Genomic DNA, 22202 nt, shown 5'->3' with positions numbered 1-22202 from the left:
TTTCACCTTCCTGGTTAATTTTTTCCGAGGTATTTTATTCTTTTTGACATACTTGTAAGTGGGATTGTTTCCTTAATTTCTCTTTCTAATAGTTCTTTATTAGAGTATAGAAAATTAACAGATTTCTGTATATTAATCGTGTATCCTGCAAGTTTACTGTATTCATTTCTTAGTTCTAATACGTATTCAAACAGAAACACGTGCACAAATGTTCATAGCAACAGTATTCACACTAGCTAAGAGCTGAAAACAACACGAATGTCCGTCAACTGGTTATCAAATAAACAAAATGTGGTATATCCATACAATGAAATATTATTCATCCATAAAAAGGAATAAAGTGCTGATACATACTAGAATAAGGATGAACCTCGAAGCATTATACTAAGTGAAAGAAGCCAAACACAAAAGGCCATGCATTTTATGATTCCATTTACATGAAATGTCCAGTATAAACAAGTCCATAGTGACAGAAAGATTAGTGATTCAAGGAGTGAATGGGGAGTGACTGCTTAATGGGAACACAGTTTCCTTTTTGAGTGATGAAAATGTTCTGGAACTAGATAGGGGTGATGGGTGCACAACACTGTGAATGTACTAAAAATCTCAATGAATTGTACACTTTAAAATGGTTTAAATGGTGAGTTTCATGTTATGTGAATTTTACCTCAATTTTAAAAATACTATTGGATTTTAATTGAAATTACATTTAATTTGTATTACTATTTATACAAATTTCATTTTTATGATGTGAATTCTTCCCATCAGAGGACATGATTTGAGTATTTGGGTATCATCTTATGTTCTTTTTTTAAAATTGAGGTATAATTGTCATATAACATTGTGTAAGTTTAAGGTATACAACAAATTGATTCGATACATTTATATAGTGCAAAATGATTACCACCATAGCATCAGCTAACACCTCTATTCCATCACATAATTATCATTTATTTTTAGTCGTGATAATGGTTCAGATCTAGTCTATTAGCAACTTTGAAGTTTATAATATTGTTGACTATAATCACTATGCAGCAGATTCGACTTCTTGGACTTATTTATTTACTAGTTGAAAGTTTTTACTCTTAAACATCTCCCCAATTCCTCCAGCCCCCAGCATTCTACTCTCTATCTTTATGAGTTTGGCTTTTTTAGATTGTACATATAAGTGATTCATACAGTATTTGTCTTTGTCTGACTTCACTTACTATAATGCTCTCAAGATCCATTCATGTTGGCACAAATGGCAGGATTTCCTTCTTTCTCATGGCTAATATTCCATTTTGTGTGTGTGTGTGTGTGTGTGTCAAACCACACCTTCTTTATCTATTCATCCACTGATGGACACTTAGGTTATGAACCTAAATGTCTGTTTTATGTTCTTTGATGAGATTTTATAGTGTTTTGTTTTTATATTGATTCTATACCTTTTGTATTAAATTATTTCTAAATATTTTATACTTTTGTCACTATTGTAAGTGGAATACGCTACTAATATCCATTTCGTTCTGGTTATTGCTAACATAGAAAAGCTATTTCTTTAATGTTTTATTTGTATTTAGCCATCTTACCAAAATAGCTCATTAATTCTAGTAATTGTTTTTCTATACTTTCTTGGTTTTTCTAAGTATACAATTATATTGTTACTTCTCTTCCAATAATTATACTGATTGCTTTATGTTGTTGTCTTCCTCCACTTGCTAAAAACTCAGAAAAATGTCAACTATAATAGTAATTGTAGGCATTTCTGTCTTGTTCCTAAACTTAATGTAAAAAATGTAGAGTCACCATTTAGAATGGTGTTTTTTCTTGTCTTACTGATCAGTACATTCAGCACAATGTTGAAGTGCAGTAGTGATCATGATTATCTGCATCCTTTACTGATTTTTAAAGGAAATAGTGCTAACATTTCACCATTTAAAATGATGCTTGCTGAAAGTTTTTGATGGATACTTTTGACCAAGTTAAAGAAATTAATAAATTCATTTAATCATTTAACAAATATTTACTGAATACTTACTAAGTGTCAGGTACTATTCTAGGCACTTGGGACACATCAGTGAATAAAATGGGCAAAAACTCTCTGCCCTAGCAGAGCTTACATTTTAGTTAAGGAAGACAGCAAATAAGCAAGATAAAAAGCAAAATATAAACTATTTTAGATGATGAAAAATACTAAGAAAAAGTAAAGCAAGGGAGGGAAGTAGTGAGTGTTAGGGCCCGGGGAGAGGTTGCAATGTCCGATAAGGTGGCCAGAGAAAGGCCTCACTTAGGAGGATATATCAGATTAAAATACCTGAAAGAAGACGGGGAGAGGGCCATGTGCATAAATGAGGGAAAGCACTTTATTTAAGGGCAGACCAAGTGAAAAGGACCTGGGGTGGGAGCTTGTCAGGCCTATTTGAAGAAGAGCAAGGAGGTCAGTGTGAAGTGAAGTAAGGAAGAGAGTAGGAAGAGATGAGAGCAGAAGGTAAGGTTGGCTCAGATCACACTGGCCCTTGTAGACCACTGTGAAGACTTGGGCTCTGAGTCTGAATGAGATGGGGACATTGCAAGGTAATGAGTAGGAAAGAGACATGATATGACTTAAGTTTTAACATGACTGCTCTGGCAGCAGGTGGAGAATATCCTGGGAGTGTGAGGGATAAGCATGGGAGAGGGGGGATAATCAAAAGGTGTTTCAGTAATATAGGCTTTGGACCAGGCAGGGAGCAGTGGAGGTGGTGAGTAGTGGACAGATTCTGGATACATTTTGAAAGGTAGTCTGGCTGGAGTTGCTAATGGATCAAATGTGGGCATGGAGAGAAAGAGGGATCAAGGAAGATGGCTAAGTGTCTGGCTCAACCACTTCTAGTTGCTAGTGTGAGGTTTTATGAATAGGAATTGATTTTCACTGAACACTTTTTGGGCATCTATTCATGATCATACGGTTTTCCTTATTTAATTTGTTAATGTGGTAAATTACAGTATTACATTACTTTAATTTATTATGCTAAATTAACTTTGTATTACTAAGAGGAGGACATCTTGGCTACTTTTCCCCCATCCTCTCCATCCTCTTTATTCTTTTATGTATTTTGTTATTTGAAGCCATGTTTTTTCCTACTACTTATCTTTGAAAATGTATTACCACCATATCTTCTGCCAAACAGGCTTTTAGGAGCAAGTATGGGGACCCAACCGCCATTTGAAACATTGTTTCTATAGATAAATGAGCTTTGAATTCCAAACAGCTGGTTTCCCTGTGAACTTTATAAGCTAAAGTATTCTCAGAGCGGGAAAAAAACATATTTCCAATGAAAGGTTTCTCAGCACCTTCAGTTTCCAGCACAATTTTCCAAAACTTCTCTCAGTACAGTGCAACTAAGACACCAGGTCTATGTCTTGTTATGGGTGAATGTTATGTGCAGTGATGTTTCTTTTTAAGGTATCCTCACCTGAGTCCCAAGAACAAGGAGTCTTTTGACGTGGGCTGTAACCTCTTTGCCAAGTTTTCTGCATACATTAAGAATGCACAAAAGGAGGCAAATAAGAGTAAGATACCTTTCTTTAAGTCTTTTTGTTTTTCTCACTCACATGCTCACTCTCATATTCTGACTCAACTGAAATAGGACTTTCCTGAATATATAGTATATATTGGGGAATACTCTTCATCTCACTCTCTGTTCTCTCTTCTGAAATTCCTTCCATGAACTTTTATTGGACTTAGAATCTAATATTCAATATAGCAATCACCAACTTAGCTCTATTAGAACATTGACATGCCAGGGGTGAACTAACTGCTGGACTGTATTTCTTAACCCCTCCAACTTTCCCAGTCTTGTGTACCTTTAAGGTTTCTTAAACCATAGCACCTACCATTTCCCACACTCTTGAATAGGTTTACTATTCTCTGAATCATTCTCTGAATCTTGAATAGGTTTACTATTCTCTGAATCATGAGAGCTATTAGTCTCTGATTCCACTTTCTGACTCTTCTTGAGTGATAATATATATTACCTTTCTTTTTCTTTGACTCTCCTCCCAATTTACCTCCTCAAGAAGAGTCCAAAAATATGTCTACTCACCATTTGATTAAACATCTGATTCTGTCTTATCAGTGGGTAGCTGAGCATTCTAGTTAAGTATATAGAGATGTCTAAATGTGTGAAAAGCATATTGGGGATTAATCCTTTGTCAGTTGCTTCATTTGCAAATATTTTCTCCCATTCTGAGGGTTAGCTGCATTGCAGCTCTATTTACAATAGCCAGGACATGGAAGCAACCTAAGTGTCCATCATCGGATGAATGGATAAAGAAGATGTGGCACACATATACAATGGAATATTACTCAGCCATAAAAAGAAACGAAATGGAGTTATTTGTAGTGAGGTGGATGGAGTTAGAGTCTGTCATACAGAGTGAAGTAAGTCAGAAAGAGAAAAACAAATACAGTATGCTAACACATATATATGGAATCTAACGAAGAAAAAAAAAAAGGTCATGAAGAACCTAGTGGCAAGATGGGAATAAAGACACAGACCTACTAGAGAATGGACTTGAGGATATGGGGAGGGGGAAGGGTAAGATGTGACAGAGAGAGTGGCATGGACATATATACACTACCAAACGTAAAACAGATAGCTAGTGGGAAGCAACCGCATAGCACAGGGAGATCAGCTCGGTGCTTTGTGACCGCCTAGAGGGGTGGGATGGGGAGGGTGGGAGGAAGGGAGATGCAAGAGGGAAGAGATGTGGGAACATATGTGTATGTATAACTGATTCACTTTGTTATAAAGCAGAAACTAACACACCACTGTAAAGCAATTATACTCCAATAAAGATGTTTAAAAAAAAAGCATATTGGGAATGTATTTAGTCATGAAGACTGCACATTTATAAGTAACCCTTTGACTCCATTGCCTCAGATTTTGAAAAATCTCTGCTCAAAGAATTTAAGCGTCTGGATGACTACTTGAACACCCCACTTCTAGATGAAATTGATGCAGATAGTGCTGAGGAACTCACAGTTTCCAGAAGATTGTTCTTGGATGGGGATCAGCTGACACTGGCTGACTGCAGTTTGTTACCCAAACTGAACATTATTAAAGTAAGTCTTCATAGGGCAGGCTGAATGATTGAGAGGAGTTTGGGAGTTGCCAACAGGAAGCACAGTGACCATTCAGTGTGAGTTTTTATACGAGGGCTTTGTCATCATCATTATGCATAGGGTATGTCTCCTTTTTCTCCTCAGAGGAAAAATCCATAATGATCCTCTCTGGGAAGCATAAAAACTTCTTGTTTCTTTCTTCCTAAATCAGAAGGTGTTTTCCACTGTCTTGTCTATAAAACAAGGGTAATAGTACCCATTTCACAGAACTGTTGAGAAAACTAAATTAAGGCATATGAAATACTTAGAAAAGGGTCTGAATCATAACAAGTGATAATAAAGTGAGCTATTATTATTATTATTATTATCATCTAATCATTAATTTAACAAATTTTTATTGAGCAGACCTTATTCTATCTCAGGTCCTATGCCAGACACAAAGAATACATAAAGAAGTAAGACACTGTCGGACCCTAAACAGTGAAAAGATCTGTGCTCTTTTTCTGCGCTTCCTTCTTCTAAACATTCATAATTAAATACACCATAAATATAAAAATGATTACAAGCATGGAGTTTTGTCTACATTTGTAGACAAAACATTAAAGTAGTAAATCCAAGATTCTTTAAGTTTATTTTGTAGTACTTTTTGTGTAGGTAACATGTCTTCAATGATCCTGATTTTTGACATATGTTTTTACACACTAGGCATTTTACTGATGCCCCTCACTACCAATTGCTTTTTCCTTTTTTTTCCCCAAAACCCTAGGTTGCTGCAAAGAAATACCGTGATTTCGACATTCCAGGAGAATTCTCAGGAGTCTGGCGCTATCTCCACAATGCCTATGCCCGTGAAGAATTTACCCACACGTGTCCTGAAGACAAAGAAATTGAAAATACCTATGCAAGTGTGGCTAAGCAAAAGAGTTAGGACAGCTCTTTCAGTAGAACAACCTCTCTTTTCACTTGTTATCATATTAGAAAATCTTTTGGAAATAAGAATATGGAAAATATGGTTTCCTCTATCCAACTTTCTTATGAAAAAGAATGCTATATTTTCTGTATCTAGTTAATCCAAACTATCTGCTCACTGTGTATTTTAAAGGTCTTTATATTTTCATTTCACTTTTTAATTCCCATGGCACGACCACTGCAATCTTAAATGATATGGAAAGTATCAATATCTTTTGCTAGAATGCATCATGTGTGCAAGCTCAACAGATGGCTGAAGTTACAAATGACATACAGTCACAGTCTCAAACTGTTCCTTAGAAATATTTACATCTAAATCATTAAAACAATTTTACTAAGAAATTTGACTGACCAAAAGGTCTTGTTGCTGTCCATTAAAGGGTAAAGTAAACCGTTCATAAAGGATAATCACAAATCTTTCTACAGAATTTATAATGTTCCATTACTATATGTACTCAAATATACATGTTAAAATACAATCAAATCGCTCAAATCTGAAAACAAAAACTGAACTTTATTTTTGCTCCTTCAAAAGAGAAACAAAGTTCAGCCTCAAAAAAGAGAGATAGGTGTTATTAGAGGTCTTGGTGGGATATACATAAAATTTATTTATTTATTTTTTGGCCATGCTGCGGGGCATGTGGGTCTTAGTTCCCCAACCAGGGATGGAACCCATGCCCCCTGCAGTGGAAGCTCAGAGTCTTAACCACTGGACCACCAGGGAAGTCCCTAGATAAAATTTAAATAAAGCAGTGTTTTCATAGGTCCAAAGAAAAGTAAGGCAATGAGTAAAGAGTTAACAGGCCTGGAACAGGCACATGAAAAAATGCTCATCATTGCTAATTATTAGAGAAATGCAAATCAAAACTACAATGAGGTACCAGGTCACACCGGTCAGAATGGCCATCATTAAAGAGTCTACAAATAATAAATGCTGGAGAGGGTGTGGAGGAAAGGGAACTCTCCTACACTGTTGGTGGGAATATAAGTTGGTGCAGCCACTATGGAAGACAGTATGGAGGTTCCTCAAAAAAACTGAAAACAGAGTTGCCACATGATCCAGCAATCCCACTCCTGGGCATATACCCAGACAGAACTTTAATTTGAAAAGATACATGCATCCCTATTTTCATAGCAACACTATTCACAATAGCCAAGACATGGAAACAACCTAAATGTCCATCAACAGATGAATGGATAAAGAAGATGTGGTGTGTGTGTGTATATAGATATAGATATAGATAGATAGATATAGTGGAATATTACTCAGCCATAAAAAAGAATGAACTAATGTCACTTGCAGCAATGTGGATGGACCTAGAGATTGTCATACTAAGCGAAGTAAGTCAGAAAGAGAAAGACAAATATCTTATGATATCACTTATATGTGGAATCTAAAATACGACATAAATCAACATATCTACGAAACAGACTCACAGACATAGAGAACAGACTTGTGGTTGCCAAAGGGGGTTTGGGAGGAAATGATTGGGAGTGTGAGATTAGCAGAGGCAAACTATTATATATCAGATGGATGGATAAACAACAAGGTCCTACTGTATATAGCTCAGGGAAGTATATTCAATATCCTTTGATAAACCATAATGGAAAAGAATATGTATATATATGTATGTATAACTGAGTCACTATGCTGTACAGCAGAAATTAGCACAGCATTGTAAATCAACTATACTTCAATAAAATTAAAAAACAAAAAGAGTTAACAGACCTGGGTACAGAAAGGGCTCAATGCACTGTCCTTGGAGCCAGAGTTAAGATAAATACATTATGTTGTGTCCCTTCTTTGATAGGAAGACCCTGATCTGAGACAGTTGTACCTGGACTAGATGGCAAGGTTGTGACTTCTCTGAACATCTCAGAGCCGTTCATTCTCACTGGTAGGATTTCAAAGAGTCAAGTGTTTTAAGATCTATGATTTTAAAGAACAAAGTTTCTCGGGACTTCCCTGGCGGTCCAGTGGTTAAGACTCCCTGCTTCCACTGCAGGGGGCACAGGTTCACCCCTGCTTGGGGAACTAAGATCCCACATGCCCCCCAGTGTGGCAAAAGAAAGAAACAAAGAAACAAAGAAAGAAAGAACAAAGTTTCTCACTACCATGCCCTTAAACTCATTAATAGAAGCAGTCTTTTACAGATTACACCATACTTAAAAGTGTATTCATGTCATTGCAAAGCTGCAAGTTAAGTCTTATCCAACTTCATAGGTACTGATACAGCTCAGAATTACCCTCCTAGACAAAAGGATTATTATCTTCTTAGATGACATTAATACAATTCAATTCAGTAACTACTTATTGAGTACTTACTATGTTATTATTATTTAGTTATTTAATCTTCACAACAACCTCATGCCAAAGGAACAGTCCCTATCCTCATGAAACACGCACTTCAATAATGGACACAGGCAATTAGACGTGCAATTACAATACGTATGTGTTATGAAAAGAGTAAGCACAAGGTTACATAACAGAAGTACATCCTTATGTGTTCCCCCAGCCTGACCTCAAACAAGTTCCACTTGGTCATATAGCCTTTGCATAGCACAACCTCTGTGAAAATTCTTAGAGATGTGTTTTTATGAGAAGGTAAATTTTTTTCCCACCTGGGCAGACACATGACTCCAAAGCAGGGTCCTGGATGAACCTAGCATCAGCAACCTGTTACCCTACTGCTGTAAATTACCCAACATGAGACAGGGAATTTTTACTCATTAGTGTCAAATTTTAAAAAATAAAAAGGAAATCTTTTCTAATTATGAAAGCATTACATGTTGGTGCAAACACAGATAGTAGTGGAATAGAGATTCCAGACATAGAGAGATGTATGAAAACTTACTATCTGATAAGGTGGCATTTCTGATCAGTGGTGAAACACTAGAACACAATTCAGCTGTATTTTTTGCCACTTTATGACAAGGATGGCCTTTCCTCCAGTGTCCCATAACATGTTCCTCATTTCTGTCTGAGAGCTCACCAGAAGCACCTTTAGCATTCACATTTCTAGTGACATTCTGGTCACGATGATACGTGTATTCTCCAAGATGACAGAATCTTTCTCTACTGCTCTTCTCTCTTCTTTCTGAGCCCTCACCAGAATCACCTATAATGTCCATATTTCTGGCATGCACCTCAAAACTCTTCCAGCCTCTATACATTGCCCACTTACAAAGTTGCTTCCACATGCTTAGCTATTTGTTAGGGCAGCACCCCACTTCTCAGTACCAAAATTTGTCTTAGTCTGCTCAGGCTGCCACAACAAAATACCATAAACTGGCTGGCTTAAATAACAATTTATTTTTCATAATTCTGGAGGCAGAAGTCTGAGATCAGAGTGCCAACATGGACAGATTCTGGCAAGAACTCTCGCTCTGGTTTGCAGACAGCTGCCTTCTCACTGTATCCTCACATGGTGGAGAGAGAGAGGAAGCAAGCTCTCTGTTGTCTCCACCTTCATGACCTCATCTAACCCTAATTATCTCCCAAAGGCCCCATCTCCAGATACAGTCACATTGGGGGGTTAGTGTTTCAACATGTGAGTTCTGGTGGAGGGGGCACAATTTTAAAACAAGGCTGCCATTTATAATAAAGAAGTAGGTAAGTGTATAGCAGCCAAGTGTCTGGGGATAGGCTTTCTTTTATACAAGTTACAAACCTAAGATCACCTCCAAGATCTGCTTTGTGATCAACACAGCTGGAAGGGCCTTGAGGTAAGGAACAAAATACCTTGTGAATTCAGCAGAGTAGGGGATGGTAGATTTGGTTTTCATAAGTTAGGAAACTTCACAAAGACTATTCAATAAGACTTCCAGTTGCTGAAGACAATGGTGGCTGCCTTGGTCTGTGTCTCCCAATACTTCCTCCAAAAACAATACAGAATAACAAGAACACATTTTAAAAGGCACTAAAACCACACGGTAAACATAACGTGAAGATAGAAAAATACCCAAACCTCAATATAACTCTAAGTTAAAAAAAAAAAAAAGAAAAGAAAAAAATACCAAATTCCAGAAAGGACTTGATTCAGACTTTCAAAAAATCGAGAAAAAAATGGAGAAAATTACTCAAACTATGAAAATAAATGGAAGAAAAAGATAAAATCATCTCAGAACTGAGGATAAATTAAAAGGTTCCCAAGCAAAAATGGACTCAAGAAAATTTAATAAGATGCATGGAAAAAGGCAGAAAAATAACTGAGAGAATGAAAATGACATTTAGAACGAAGTAAAAAGGATCAGAAAGACAAGCAAAAAAGGAATAGCAGTTGTAAAATTCGAATCACTGGGAAAGAAAAACAAAACAATGGAACAGAACTAATATTTAAAAGATTTAAACCTATAATCCAAGAAAATTTTCCAAAATTAAAGACCTCAGTCCACACATTGAAAGGTCTCACTGGGTTCCTAGGAAAATTAACCAAACTAATCAATCCAAGGCATATCCTAGTAAAACTATTAGACATGAAAGATAAAGAAAATATATCCTCAAGACCTCTAAGCAAAAAGATCAAATAACCTGTGAAGGTAAATTAATTAACCTGGTGCCAGGCTTCCCAAAACAACATAAAAAGTAAGGAAGGCAACAATGAAGTAGCATTTTCAAGAAACTTAGGAAAGAGAGTGTGAGCCAAGAATTTTATATCCAGTGAAACTAGTCTTTAAATATCAAGGTTACGGAAAAAGAAAAAGTTTTAAACAAACCAGGACTTAGAAAATTCTGTGCCAATGTGCCCATAAGCAATTTTTAAAAGGTATAGGTACTAACATCATGCAAACATTACTGTTGGGGGAAGTTATGTGATGGGTAAAATACTGTACTGTTTCTGAAACTTCTTTTGATTCTGTAATTACTTCAAAATAAAAAGTTTCAAAAAGGTATAAGTACAAAGGTAACCGCTAGAAAAACTACAAACCTCTTTGAATGCTAAAATAAATAAGTAAATTTTAAAAATAAGCATAGAAAGCACATCTGTAGAGAAGGAAACATAAAATATAACATTGTATACATAATTGTAAGATATGATGACTAAATTGAGGCAAGCATGTCAGTTAGATCAATAAATGTGAATGGGCTTAATTTATCCATTAAAAGAAGAGACTTTTCAATTTGACTCACAAAGCAAGAACCAATCATATGCTGCAGGCAACAGACCACAGAGAGCAAAATGATTGAGAAAAGCCAAAAATAAAAGAAGGGATAAAGATGTACAAGGCAAATGGAACAATAAGAAATCAGGGGTAGTGTTTCTTATATCAGACAAAGCAGAATTCAAGCCAGAAACATTGAATGTGACAAAGAAGGGTGCTTTTTGACACTAAAATCTGCAATTCAATATGAATCATATAACACAGTAACTAGTTTTATGAAGCAAAAAATATAGAAGATGTATAGAATCAGAGATAAAAACACACTAAAGATAGGAGACTTGAATATATCACTCTAAGACAGCTCAAGTAGGCAAAAATTAAGTAATAATGTAGAGGACCTAGACAACATGAAAATGTTGATTTTATGCATTACACACTAGTATTAAAGAAGACATCTTCTCAGGTGTCCACATCACAGAAATTGATCATATGTTCGGTCACAAAGAAAAGATCAATAATTTCATAAAGTACAAATATTGCAAACAACACTGTCTGATTGATCACAATAAAATAAAACTAGAAAGTAGTAAAACATTTTTAAAAGGGCCTTCTGCCTAGGAATTTTATCTATTTATTTATTTATTTATTTTTGATGTGGACCATTTTTATTTTTAATTAATTAATTAATTAATTACTTTTCGTTGCAAAGTGGATTTCAAATGTTGCATTCTTAAGGCACAGTGGAGTGTGGGTTACTTTGTTATCAAAATAGATGGCAAAATAGATGGTGTGTTTATTATGTAATGAGACTATAGCTGTGTTAAAAGAATCCAACATACATTGACATCACCAGACTAAGCACTCATCACAATATTCCTTACTCATGGGAAAGCAACAGTCAGAAAACTTAGAAGATTTAAATAGAAATATCACAACATAATTTCTTCACAAAAATAAAAAATGAAAAGAGGCTGCAATCAAAATAAACTATTGAGTGGCTCATTTGTTAGCCAAACGAGGTGGAGGAAGAAAGGAATTGGCAAAAGTAACTCTGGAAAATCGTGTTTTCACTGGAAAATATAAAACTAAAGACAAAAGAAACTGTACATAAACAGTGTGTCTAAATGGCAAAGTTGTTTCTCAAGGGGATATGGGTGAAGAATTTTGAAACAGCCGTATATGAATATTAGGATTGAAAAATAAGTAAATGGATGGTGGATGGAAGAAACCAGGGTTTCTCATTGTCTGAAAGAAGTTACAAATAAGGAAGGGGGAAGGGAAGGCTACAATGAACCATGTGGTACTGGATTAGATTCAGAGACATCAGTATGTACTTATATTTAACTTAATATATATATAGAGAGAGAGAGAGACGAATAAATACAAAAATTAGATACGTGTATATACATGAGTCAATATACACAAGTAAATTTCCTAGCTCTGACAGCTGAGAGGGTCCAGAAGCAATGGTACTCTACTAACAACAAACACACCCAGTACCAAGATACTGGTTTCACACCATTCTCCAAAGAAAAGAACCAGGGTTCACTGGAGAAGTAGCTTATTTTAGTGTTGGGGCAGGGACAAATACAAAATGAGCCTGGAGCATTTTGAAGCATCAGAAAGTGAAGAAGTGCTCAAAAACCAAAAGTATGGGTGCATGGCAAACGGACAGAGGAGCCAACCTGAAAGAACTCCCAAAGTTGGAACAATTTGAGCAACAAAAACAAATACTGTTGTATTGGATTATAACCCAAAGTATAAAATAAATATACATGAGTCCATATGGATATAAATAAATAAAAAGTAGAGAAGAGGCAAATCTCCCATACAGAAGAATTCCAAATAATTTAGGAGATACTCCCTTAACTCTAGGGCTTAACTCCTAGAGTGTGGGCTGCACTTAGTGACTTGCTTCCAAAGAGTATGAAAGTGGGGGTGGGGGGGTGGGAGTATTTGTCAGGGTTCTCCAGAAAAACACAACCAATTAGATAAATATAGATATATATGAGAGGAGATTTATTATTGGAATTGGCTCACGCAGTTTACGGAGGCTGAGAAATTCCACAACCTGCCCTCTGCAATCTGGAGAACCAGGAAAGCTGGTGGTACAATTCAGTCTGAGTCCGAAGTAGGAGGCACTGACTGGTGTAACAGAGTCTGAAGGCCCTAGAACCATGACCTCCAATGTCCAAAGGCAGGAAAAGATAGATGTCCCAGCTCAAGAAGAGAGGAAATCGGCCCTTCTTTTGCCTTTTTAGTCTATTTGGGCCCTCAAAGGATTGAATGATGCCACCCACATCGCTGAGGGCGAATCTTCTTTATTCAGTTTGCCATTCAAATGCGAGCGAAACATCTTCACAGACACACCCAGAAATAATGTTTTACCACCTATTTTGGCATCCCTTAGCCCAGTCAACTTGACACATAAAATTAGCCATCACAATTCCACCCGTTTTCTACTTGGCACTTATACACATCTCCTTACATCACACTTACTCTCCAAGTAAAGACAATAGTAGATCTTAATTCCATCTCATATGATATAACTATTCTGCAGTACAAAGTAAAACACACTAACGCCTTCCTCAGAAGAGGAGGTTAAGTCCTCGAGTGATGTCTCCTACTCTTCCCCGGTATCCTTAACTTGAATAATATCATGGAAAGTTAACAATACTTAAATACTATGATATAAAGTCAATAACCTCTATATGATATAGGTTACATAATAAAGCAATAGAAGAATAATAAAAACAAAGATATTTGCTTAATATATGTTTATATACACACAAACATATTCATAACAAAATAAGAAGGAAATACTCATGACAATTATAGCCCTTGTTTCTGTAAGTGGTCACATGTTCATCATTGCTTTCATAATTACCTTCTTCCACTATCTGTTCCATATTCCATTTGCCCTCAGCAAACACCTCAACCGGTTGTAGCTCTTTCGCTGGTAGGATGACCCAAACTTCATCCTCTAGGATATGGGCCATTAGTACTCCTGCCTGAATCGGGTTATTGTACTTTTCCATTGGCTTTAATCATAGGGCATGGTAAGTAATACTAAGAGACACCCTAAGGGATGTCCCATATTCCAGACATAGTCTTCCTTACCTCCAGTGTGGACCAGCAGTCCAATTTCCCCTTGGTAGTCAGGATCAATCGCCCCAGCCAGCACAGGAAGTCCATTCCTTGCCTGTTGATTCAGAGGCATGAGGAGCCCAAAGTGGCTGAGGGACAGTTTTAACTTCCGGTTCAATGGAATCATTGTTGTGTTTCCTTGTGGAAGCCTCCTCCCTCTGGAGCTAAGACCTCTAGGCCAGCAGAGCATGATGCTGCAGAAACAGGAAGCAAAGCTTTTGCCTGTAGGTCACTGGGGGTAATAGAGAGTGGTGCCACCCCCATTTCCAGCGCCTGATGCCTGCACCGTGAATCCTGGCTCTGGGAAAAACAGCACCGTACACTGAACGCTGACTCTGAGTGTATACAGCCTTCTGGAGAACCTTGCCCCTGCCCCAGAGGGTATCTCCACCTAGCTGGCACTGTAAGTGAGTCTGCAAGGGGCCCTTCCACCCATCTATCAAGCCAGCTGCCCTTTCCACAGTGGAAGTGGTCCAAGGTAATCAACCTGCCACCAGGGAGCTGGCTGATCAGTCTGGGGATTGGTACCATATCGGGACTCAGTACTAGTCTCTGTTGCTGGCAGATTGGGCACTCAGCAGTGGCCATAGCCGGGCTGGACTTGGTGAGTGGAAGTCCATGTTGCTGAGCCCACACATCACCTCCATCCCTGGCACCACAGACACTTTGCTGTAGGAAAGAGGACACTTTGTGTCTGGGGAAAGAGGCCAATTGGAATCCACAGAACGGGTCATCCTATCTACTTGATTACTAACGTCCTCCTCTGCTGAGGTCACCCTTTGGTGAGCATTCACATGGGACACGAATACTGTTACATTTTTTGCCCATCCAGAGAGGTCTATCCATACCTCTTCCCCAAATTCCTTTGTTGCCAATTTTCCAATCATATTCTTCCCAAGTCCCTGACCATCCACCTAAAACATTGGCCAGGGCCCATGGACTGGTATATAACCGCACATCTGGCCAGTTACCCTTCCAAGCAGTCAGGTGCATTGCTCGAAGTTCTTCCCACTAGGAGCATTTCCTTCGCCACGTCCTTCAGGGATGCCCCAGAGACAGGCCGTCGCGTTGCCGCTGTCCAACTGGGGTGCTGCCTGCAGATCGCGCAGAACCATCTCTAAACCAGGCCCAAGTCTTTTCTTCCCCTGGCAACTGACCATAGAGAATGCCCCACGAGGCCACAGGTGCAGGCTGGGGTAAAGAAGGCAGTGTAGCAAAGGTAGGGACCATGGGAATTTGGGCCACTTCTTTGTGTAACTTATTGTGCCTTCAGGGCCTGCTTGGGCCTGGTTATGTATATACCACTTCCCTTGGATGATGGAGTGCTGCTGTGCACCCCCAACTTTATGGCTTGGTGGGTCAGATACCACCCAGTTTATGATGGGCAGCTCAAGTCGCATGGTAACCTCGTGGCCCACGGTTAAGCATTCAGCTTCTACGAAGGCCTGGTAGCCGACCAACAGCTGTTTCTCGAAAGGAGAGAAGTCATCTGCAAAGATGGCAGAGCCTTGCTCTAAAATACTGTAGGGGCTTACCAAAGTCTCCAAACAGCATCCCTTCCTGCCACTGACACTTTCAAGCACCATTGGGTCTGCTGGATCATATGGCGCAAGTGGCAAGGCAGCTTGCATGACACCCTGGACCTGATCCAGAGCCTCCTCTGGTTCTGGGCCCTACTCAAATTAGTAGCTTTCTGAGTCACTTGGAATGGGCCAGAATAACCAACACTGGACCCCTAGATATTTCACTGAGATAGAAGATCCCTGAATTGTAGTTGGATTTATTCCCACCCCATACAAGTAGACACCTTATCAGTAAGTCTAGGGAAGTTGCTACTTCTTGCTCACTAGGTCCAATCAGCATAATGTCATCAGTGTAATGGACTAGTGTGATAGCTTGTGGAAGGAAAAGGTGGTCAAGATCCCTGCTAAATAAATGATGACATAGAGATGGAGAGTTAATAGATACCTAAAGTAGGATGGCAAAGGTGTACTGCAGCCCTCACAAGCTGAAAACAAACTGCATCTGGTGGGTCTTATGGACAGGGATGGAGAAAAACGCATTTGCCAGCTAAGTAGCTCCATACCAGGTAGCAGTGGAGATCTCAATTTGCTCAAGCAATGAAACCACATTAGTACAGCACCTGAAATTGAAATCACCACCTGGTCAAGCTTATGAAAATCCACTGTCATTCTCCAAGACCCATCTGTCTTCTGCACAGGCCAAATAGGCTAGTTTAATGGGGATATGCAGGAAATCACCACTCCTGCATGTTTCTAGTCCTTGATGGTGCCACTAATCTCTGAAATCCACTCAGGTATATGCAATGCTTTTGGTTTACTATTTTTCTAGATAGAGGCAGTTCTAATGGTTTCCATTTGGCCTTTCCTACCAAAATAACCCTCACTCCGCAGGTCAGGAAACTGATACGTCGTGGGGTCTGCCAGTTGCTGAATATGTCTCTCCGAATTTTGCCTTCCAGAACTGTGGACATAACCACAGGATGGGTCTGGGCACCCACTGGACCCAATGGAGACGGGCCTAAGCTAAAATTTCATTGATCACCAGACCTCCATAATCTCCTACTATAACTGATGGACCGTAGTGACACTTTGGGTCTCTTGGAATCAGCGTGAGTTCAAGGCCAGTGTCCAATAGTCCCCAAAAGGTTTCTCCCCCAATTCAAAATCACACTGATTAAAAAGGTGTAGGTCCCTTTCGGGAAGGCCAGGAACAAGATTAACAGTATACATTTTGGGGAGTGTACCAAGGCATGGAGGACTCACACGTCCCTATTTCAAAACTTAGTCCAAAGCCACAGTTCTCAAAACTATGTGGCACTAGCATAAGGATAGACACATAGATCAGTGGAGTAGAACTACGAGTCCAGAAATAAACCCATAGATCTATCCCATGGGTTGTAAACCCAAGTGAGTTGAAAACAGGCGTTCAAGCAGAACCCTGCACAGGAATGTTCACCACAGCACTATGCCCAACAGGCACAAGGTGGAAGTCACCCAAATGTACCTCAGCTGCTGAGCGGATACACAACACGTGTGGCCTAGCCACGCATTGGAATATTATTCAGCCAGGAAAAGGCATGAAGTGCTGATTGGTGCTACCGCGTGGATGAACCCTAACGCAAACATAAGTGAAAGCAGCCGGACACAAAAGGCCACCTATTTATTGTCTGCTTCCATCTCTAGGAAGTCTCCAGAGCAGGCAAACGTCTGTGCACAGGAAGCAGATGAGTGGTGGCCTGGGGACTATGGGGGGTGGGGTGGGGGACACTGCAGGAGGGGGCAGTGGGGAGTGACTGCCTGGCGGGTACAGGGGTTTCTCTTTGGGCTGCTGCCAACGTCTTGGAAGTAGATATATAGTCGTGATGGTGGCCCAGCACCGCCAGTGTATACTTGGTGCCCCTGGATGGTCCGCCATTAGCTGCCTTCTCTGTACACAGTTCCCGTCCGGTGGACAGTGAGAGTTCCAGCGAAGAGAGGGTCCAGCGAGCACGGCGAGCAGGGTCCTGCCAGCGCCATTTCTTTGCAGGCCCAGGACCCCGGCGGTGGGGGTGGGGGCGGGGTGAGGTGGGGTGGGGGAGGGGTTATGGGAAAGCAGTGACCTCACAGGGTCTACGTGTTACGGGGCGTGCTCGCCCCGCCCCGCCCCGCCCGCCCCCCCCCCCCAACCAATGAGGGCCCGGCCTGTGGTCGCTAGGATACGGAGTAGGGGACTGAGAACACCGGTTGTGTTGAGATGTTGGGACCAGCAGGCACAACCGACCGCCCCTCATCCCAGCGCACCGCAGAGCGAGGCCGTCGCAGAAAGCTGCCCAACGGCCAGCATGCCGGGGAAGAGGGGCCGTGGAGGGTCACCCGGTCGCCGCTCCCGCACCGCCCGAGCCGAGCGGTCCTGCTCCGTGAGCCACATGGAGCGCCTCCTGCGGGAGGGCCACTACGCCCAGCGCCTGAGCTCATCCGCACCCGTCTCCCTAGGGGCCATCATCCAGTACCTGACGGCCAGGGTCCTGGAGCGGGCGGGCCATGAGGCCCAGAACAGCGGCAGGAGGCGCCTCACTCCGGAGCTGGTGGACGTGGCGGCCCGCAACAACGCGCTGCTCAGCGGCTTCTTCAGCACTAGCACCATCTCCCAGGCGGCCCCGGCCCAGCACTAGCTGCCCAGCGACACCTGGGTCCCCGGCCTCCGGGGCGGGGCGGGGGGCGCGGCCGTCAGGCGCCAGGCCCGCTCACCGACCGACCGCACAGCCCGGGCAGCCCCGGCCTGCCCGCCCCCTTGGGCACAGTCATCGCGAGTCAATAAAGTGTTTCAAGAGACGCCCTGCGCGTGCTTCCCTCACTTGGCGTGGGAGGTGGTGGTGGTGGTGGTGGGACACCCCCTCGTCGGAGGGATGGAGGGCGGGGGTCTGGCCGGAGTTGGGGGGTGGGGGGGTGGAGTCGGGGGTGACAGACAGAGAGGAGCGGTCTCTCACGGCGACAGTGCATGGGGTGGCCCTGGGTGGGAGAGGCTGGCTGCGGCGGGGGTGGGGGCGGACTGGGGCCTCGGGTGAGGCCGGACAACGGAAGGCTCCCCCGCTGGCTCTGAGCAAGTCGGAGCCAGGCCAAAGTCCCCAGAGGGACGGGGTTCCTTGCGGCGGCGCTCGACACCGTGAGGGCAGCGTCGTGATAGGGTGAAGGTGCCAAGGCGACCGACCGCCCTGGGTGCGGGATGCAGGGGTGGGTGGACAGAGCGCTTGGCATGGACTCCCATATGGGGCAGGGGCTTTGACGGGAAGATGGAGGCGTGATGGGGATTGGGGTGGGCGGGACACGATCAACACAAAGGCAAAGTCGGAATTAGGGGCACGCGGGGTCAAGAGTTTTTGGTTGTGTTCCCCTAGAGATGCCAAGAGATGCCCTGCTTGGCAACCTGCGTAAACAAGCGGTCACCTACCGGTTGGAGCCCTGGTCTGGGAAGATCCCACATGCCGCGGAGCAAGGACGGCCGTGCGCCACAACTACTGAGCCTGTGCTCTAGAGCCCGAGAGCCACAACTACTGAGGCCGTGTGCCACAACTACGGAAGCCCGCGCGCCTAGAAGCCGTGCTCCACAACGAGAAGCCACCGCAATGAGAAGCCCGCGCACGGCACGGAAGAGTAGCCCCCGCGCGCCGCAACTAGAGAAAGCCCCTGCACGGCAACAAAGACCCAACACTGCCAAAAATAAATACATAAAATAAATAAATTTTTTTTTTAAAAGCTGTCACCTAGCAACAGGGGGCGCCCGGCCAGGCCCCGCCCCAGCACCCTTGGTCTGCTCACGGAACCCCGGACGGCGGGCCAGGCCCCGCCCCAGGGCCCTCGATTTGCATACGCCAGCCGCAGCCAGTCCCGGACGGGCCTCCGCGCTTGCTATTTTGTGTATCACCAGGAGGACGAGAGCTCCGGGCGGCCGAGCCGGCGCGGTCGCGCGGTGGGCCGGAGCCCGACGCGGTGCGCGTCTCAGCCCGCCGCCGTCGCCCAGCACTTGCGCCCACTTGCGTCAGCGCGCCCGGAAATGCCTAGGCGGTGAACATGGCGGCTTCCGCGGCCGGTCTGGGCGGCGGTTCGGGTCCCGGGCCTGAGGCCGGGGACTTCCTGGCGCGCTACCGCCAGGTGTGCAACAAGCTGAAGAAGCGGTTCCTGCGGAAGCCGAACGTGGCGGAGGCCGGCGAGCAGTTCAGCCAGCTGGGGCGCGAGCTGCGCGCCCAGGAGTGCCTGCCGTACGCGGCCTGGTGCCAGCTGGCCGTGGCCCGCTGCCAGCAGGCGCTCTTCCACGGGCCCGGGGAGGCGCTGGCGCTGACCGAGGCCGCGCGCCTCTTCCTGCGGCAGGAGCGCGACGCGCGCCAGCGCTTGGCCTGCCCCGCCGCCTACGGGGAGCCGCTGCAGGCCGCCGCCGCCGCCCTGGGCGCCGCCGTGCGCCTGCACCTGGAGCTAGGCCAGCCGGCTGCCGCCGCCGCGCTCTGCCTCGAGCTGGCGGCCGCCCTGCGCGACCTGGGCCAGCCGGCCGCCGCCGCCGGCCACTTCCAACGCGCCGCGCAGCTGCAGCTGCCCCAGCTGCCCCTGGCCGCGCTGCAGGCGCTCGGCGACGCCGCGTCCTGCCAGCTGCTGGCGCGCGACTACAGCGGCGCCCTGGCGCTCTTCACGCGCATGCAGCGCCTGGCGCTGGAGCACGGCGCCCACCCGCTGCCGCCGCCGGGGCCGCAGCCCCCGCCGCAGCCGCAGCCCAAGCCGCCGGGGCCGCAGCCCGGGGCCGGCGCGGCCTCCGCCCCACCGCTCGCGCTGCTCCCGCCCGGCGCGGGCTCCGCGGCCGCGCCCTCCCCCGCCGCGCTGGGCGCCTTCGCCGACGTGCTGGTCCGCTGCGAGGTGTCCCGCGTGCTGCTGCTGCTGCTCCTGCAGCCGCCGCCCGCCAAGCTCCTGCCGGAGCACGCGCACACCCTGGAGAAGTACTCCTGGGAGGCCTTCGACGGCCACGGGCAGGACGGCAGCGGCCCGCTTCCCGAGGAGCTCTTCCTGCTGCTGCAGTCCTTGGTCATGGCCACCCACGAGAAGGACACGGAAGCCGTCAAGTCGCTGCAGGTGGAGATGTGGCCCCTGTTGAGCGCCGAGCAGAACCACCTCCTGCACCTCGTTCTGCAGGAAACCATCTCCCCGTCGGGCCAGGGGATCTGACGAGTCACTCCCAGCGACTCTGTGCCTGTCCCCGAACCTCACGCACCCGCCTGCGCGTTTACGGGGACACGAGAGGCGTTGACCCGGCGCTTCTGCCTTTGCAGTGTATCTTGCCCCTGTTGCCACCAGAGGAATGCGGTTGACTACAAGTTACGTTGTTTCCACAGTAGTGGCAGAAAAGAAACCATATGGTAGAATCGGAGCAGAGTCTCCGACTCTCTTCCCCAGAAACGGCAACAGAACCATGAGAGCCCCTTCCGCCCCCTTTCCTCTTCTGTTTTCACCCGACTGTCGCCACCCACCCCTCTTCCCCCGCAAGGCTCCCCTCCCCCCGCGTCCTTCTTTCCGACTGAGGATTAATTTGCACAGCTCTGGCTCGCTACTTAAGCTGCATGAGTTTTTCACGGTGACTCTGATTGCTTAGCGTATTTCGATGTCCGCCTGCGTGATCGCCCAGTTCCCCCTGCGTTTCACGCGCCCCGTACGTGTTCGTGGGAATCACTGGATTCAGTACTAGGCTGTTGTCGCTACAGCCCTCAGTCCATGATAAAGCCATTCTGACCCTCCTAGCTTGTGGTTCGGATTTACCTCATCTATGAAATGGGAATAGCTTATCTCCCTGGCAGGAGGCGGCAAGCAGAAGCAGATAGCTCCCTTTTAGCTCCAAGATGGATTCGTTCATTCGGAAGTGGACAGTGTGCCTATGAATCTACAGAGGTCATTTGCGATGTGGCCTTTCTCAGCTGCAGTGCGAATGTGTTCGGTGCAGAGCGGGGTGGGAGTGGGGGTGAGGGTGAGGGCGGGGTGGGCTCCACAGCAGAGGTGTCAGCTGTGCATTGGAGTTTTCAGTTCTGGCTCCGTTTCGAGAGGTGCGGGTAGTCCACGTGGCAGCTTTCATTTGTAGTGCGGATCCTTCTACAAATCTTAGTTAACTCAAATGTGTAAAATCAGCACGCTGCTTTGGTATTGTGTGATCGTGTGTGTGCCAGACTGTGCCCTTGTTCCCCAAAAGCAGGATGGCGTTCCATTTTTAAACACTAAATTTCCAAGGCGTTTTGGTCCAGACGTTGCGTGCAAACCGACTTAGCTGTTTTCTCAAATTCAATTTTATTCTCTTTAGTGTTGAGAGTGATGGTAGGAACTCTTCAGAATGTAATCTCATTCTCATTCATTCGGCTTGGGAAAAC

General features: G+C 44.3%; 3 protein-coding genes and 2 pseudogenes across 3 annotated transcripts in view; 3 read left to right on the top strand and 2 right to left on the bottom strand.

The window, feature by feature from the left end:
- The window catches only part of CLIC2 (chloride intracellular channel 2), a 32484-nt gene extending 24900 nt beyond the window's left edge, over positions 1 to 7584 (top strand). The window contains exons 4-6 of the mRNA XM_068533029.1: positions 3428 to 3534; positions 4908 to 5089; positions 5856 to 7584. Coding sequence (XP_068389130.1) covers positions 3428 to 3534; positions 4908 to 5089; positions 5856 to 6017 — 451 coding nt within the window. The 3' untranslated portion in view covers positions 6018 to 7584. The remainder of the gene's footprint in view (positions 1 to 3427; positions 3535 to 4907; positions 5090 to 5855) is intronic.
- A 6375-nt stretch (positions 7585 to 13959) lies between these two features.
- LOC137756493 (uncharacterized) lies at positions 13960 to 14748 on the bottom strand (annotated as a pseudogene).
- Positions 14748 to 18154, bottom strand: LOC137756492 (uncharacterized; annotated as a pseudogene).
- Positions 18055 to 18674, top strand: LOC137757409 (histone H2A-Bbd type 2/3-like). The gene has a single exon (XM_068534099.1). It carries the CDS (start codon positions 18153 to 18155, stop codon positions 18480 to 18482), a length of 330 nt encoding a protein of 109 aa, XP_068390200.1. The 5' UTR covers positions 18055 to 18152; the 3' UTR covers positions 18483 to 18674.
- A 1017-nt stretch (positions 18675 to 19691) lies between these two features.
- LOC137757408 (40-kDa huntingtin-associated protein) lies at positions 19692 to 21785 on the top strand. Its single transcript, XM_068534098.1, has one exon. The coding sequence runs from the start codon at positions 19879 to 19881 to the stop codon at positions 21013 to 21015; it is 1137 nt and encodes a 378-aa protein (XP_068390199.1). The 5' UTR covers positions 19692 to 19878; the 3' UTR covers positions 21016 to 21785.
- The last annotated feature ends 417 nt before the right edge of the window (positions 21786 to 22202 follow it).

Source organism: Eschrichtius robustus, chromosome X, assembly GCF_028021215.1.
Source record: "Eschrichtius robustus isolate mEscRob2 chromosome X, mEscRob2.pri, whole genome shotgun sequence".
Lineage (NCBI taxonomy): Eukaryota > Metazoa > Chordata > Mammalia > Artiodactyla > Eschrichtiidae > Eschrichtius > Eschrichtius robustus.
Note: the sequence above shows the minus strand (reverse complement) of the source record. Positions and strands in the feature narration are given on the sequence as shown.